Source organism: Rhagoletis pomonella, unplaced genomic scaffold (assembly GCF_013731165.1).
Source record: "Rhagoletis pomonella isolate Grant_MI unplaced genomic scaffold, Rhpom_1.0 Rhpom_scaffold_00011, whole genome shotgun sequence".
NCBI lineage: Eukaryota > Metazoa > Arthropoda > Insecta > Diptera > Tephritidae > Rhagoletis > Rhagoletis pomonella.
The window spans coordinates 15,792,136-15,794,288 of record NW_023458565.1 but is presented as its reverse complement, the minus strand read 5'-3'; the positions used below and the strand labels follow the sequence as shown (position 1 = coordinate 15,794,288).

At 45.6% G+C, this 2,153-nt stretch overlaps 2 protein-coding genes across 2 annotated transcripts in view; both read right to left on the bottom strand.

The window, feature by feature from the left end:
• The window catches only part of LOC118746693, a 101,246-nt gene that overhangs the window by 86,842 nt on the left and 12,251 nt on the right, over positions 1 to 2,153 (bottom strand). The gene's annotated exons all lie outside the window — the stretch shown is intronic.
• The window catches only part of LOC118747185, a 4,866-nt gene continuing 2,731 nt past the window's right edge, over positions 19 to 2,153 (bottom strand). Inside the window, exon 2 of the mRNA XM_036481175.1 lies at positions 19 to 2,147. Coding sequence (XP_036337068.1) covers positions 453 to 2,147 — 1,695 coding nt within the window. The 3' untranslated portion in view covers positions 19 to 452. The remainder of the gene's footprint in view (positions 2,148 to 2,153) is intronic.

Below are 2,153 nucleotides of genomic sequence, written 5' to 3'. Positions count from 1 at the left end.
CGCTTTGAATTTAGCTGTGCGCTTTTATTTGAAAGCCAATTAACAAAATAATAAAAAAAAAGAAATTAAGAAAAAAAATTTAATGTAGCGCATTTTGCCGTGATGACGGAAATATGTCTTTACATTCTAATATTTCCATACATGTACATACTACATAGACTATACATACTGTGGCGAACATTAACTTTAAAACAAGTTAACGTCGATTAAGCCACTTGTTAGGAAAATGTTCTTACATTAGTTACACTAGCTCCCGGAATATATCGACCCCTAATCGCCAAAAATATGTAAGCGACATTTTTATCAAAATTTTACTTCTGATGCAGAAATGCATCTAAATGCTCTAGGAACGTTTTTGCGTCAGTAATAAAAGTTTAAAAAAAAAAATTGTCGCTTATATCTTTTTGACGGTTAGGGCTCCATATATAAATACATACATTTTATTGAAATTTTCAATTATCATTCTTCTGAGGTGGATGCTTGAATATCTCTTCGAGCTGTGATATCAAGCCGATAACCCGATAGTTCTCCTCCAGCATTGCAAATTCTTCCAGGGGCTTCAACAATTTAAGCGCATCTTTGTAGTTAGTCACATGCCTTGGTAGTTCCTCCTCCTCGCGATCGCTATGTTCCGACCAATGACCAGGACTGTGTGTGGTTGGTTCAACATGCGCGCCAATCGATTCGATCTTTTGTATCTTCAACGGTCGCGGTAGCTCGACCAACTGATCGTCATTTCCCCGTTTTCTGTTATCGCCTGCTGCTGGAGTTGGTGATGCGACTGCAGTGATCAACGATGGAGCTGCTGGCGCAGCTGGTATTGGCCCCACTGGTGGCGGTACCAGCGTACTCAAACTCACCACCCTCAATGCAGGCACTTGCGCACCGCTACCGTTGTGTTTGCGGGGTTCACGTTTTTGTTGGTGCGCAATTTGCGTCGCTGTCGCTGTCACTGTCACTGTCGTTAGCTTTGGTGGGAGCTGGTGATGGAGTTGTGCCTTCGCAACTGGTGGCGTCGTAGGCGATGCCGATGGTGGTGGTGGTGGTGGCAATAGTTCACTTAAATTTGGTTTCACATCTTTCACCGCCTCATCTGCATCCAATTCAATAACTTCCTCCTTGATCTTGGCTGCCAACGCAGCAGCTGCTTGCTTGGGGCTTGGCATTCGTGGCGCTTGTGTACGCGACGCGGCGGATTCATCACTGCGCCGCAGGTTGAATGTGTGTATTTGTACAAGTGGCGTAGTTGCAGTTGCACTGGCAGCAGTGGCAGATGCTGAGGCATTGTGAGCAGCTCCATCGCCCTGCCATTGTGGTTTCGCTGTCTCTTTCGGCGCCAGCGTTATAGTGCTCGGTGCCAGTTTCTTGTTCTCCTGCCGGCTGCAGTAGCTAAGTATGTCTTTCAGATCCAAGGAGAGCGGCGGCGGACGCGCATCCTGTGATTCCTCTAGCATTGTTGGAACTGTGATGGTAATGTAGTGATCCAACCACTCTTTGTCCGGATAGAAGTTATCGATCTTCAGCATTTCCTTAAGATCGCAAGCCACTTTTCGCAGCGAGTTCTCATCCATGCGCATCTTGTGGTGATATCTAGCACGCTGCCAATACTCGAAGAGTGTCTTCGATAGAAAATTGATTTTACGCAGCCGGCGCTGCTTGATTTCTTGCAATGCTGCCTCATTTTCGCCCGAAACAGCTATGCGTGTGGCAGTGCGATAGAGATCAGATTCTCTGTCCTCCACCGGTTCGGGCGGAGGCGTCTTCGCGTCAGCTTTCGCTTGGTTTTTTGTACAAAATGTCATTATATCCTTGAGATCGAGTGAGACAGGCGGCGTGCGTGTGATTGTGATTTGTCGATTGGACAAAGAGAAATTGTACATGGCCTTGAAGTGATTCATCCATGCCTTAGTCGGCATAAAATTATCGATTTGTATGAGACTACGAAATTCGAATGCTTTCATACGTAAAAGCTCTTCGGTGATATGTGCCTTAGTGTGGAATTGCGCTCGCTGTATATACTCGTAAAGACATTCGCCTAGAAAGCGTATCTTGCGCGTGCGCCAGTCCTGTCCGTTGGTATCGTTAGGCATTTCCACATTTCTTGTCGCTGCATAAAATTTCATAATTGCATCGCGATTGGCGATTATATTTTT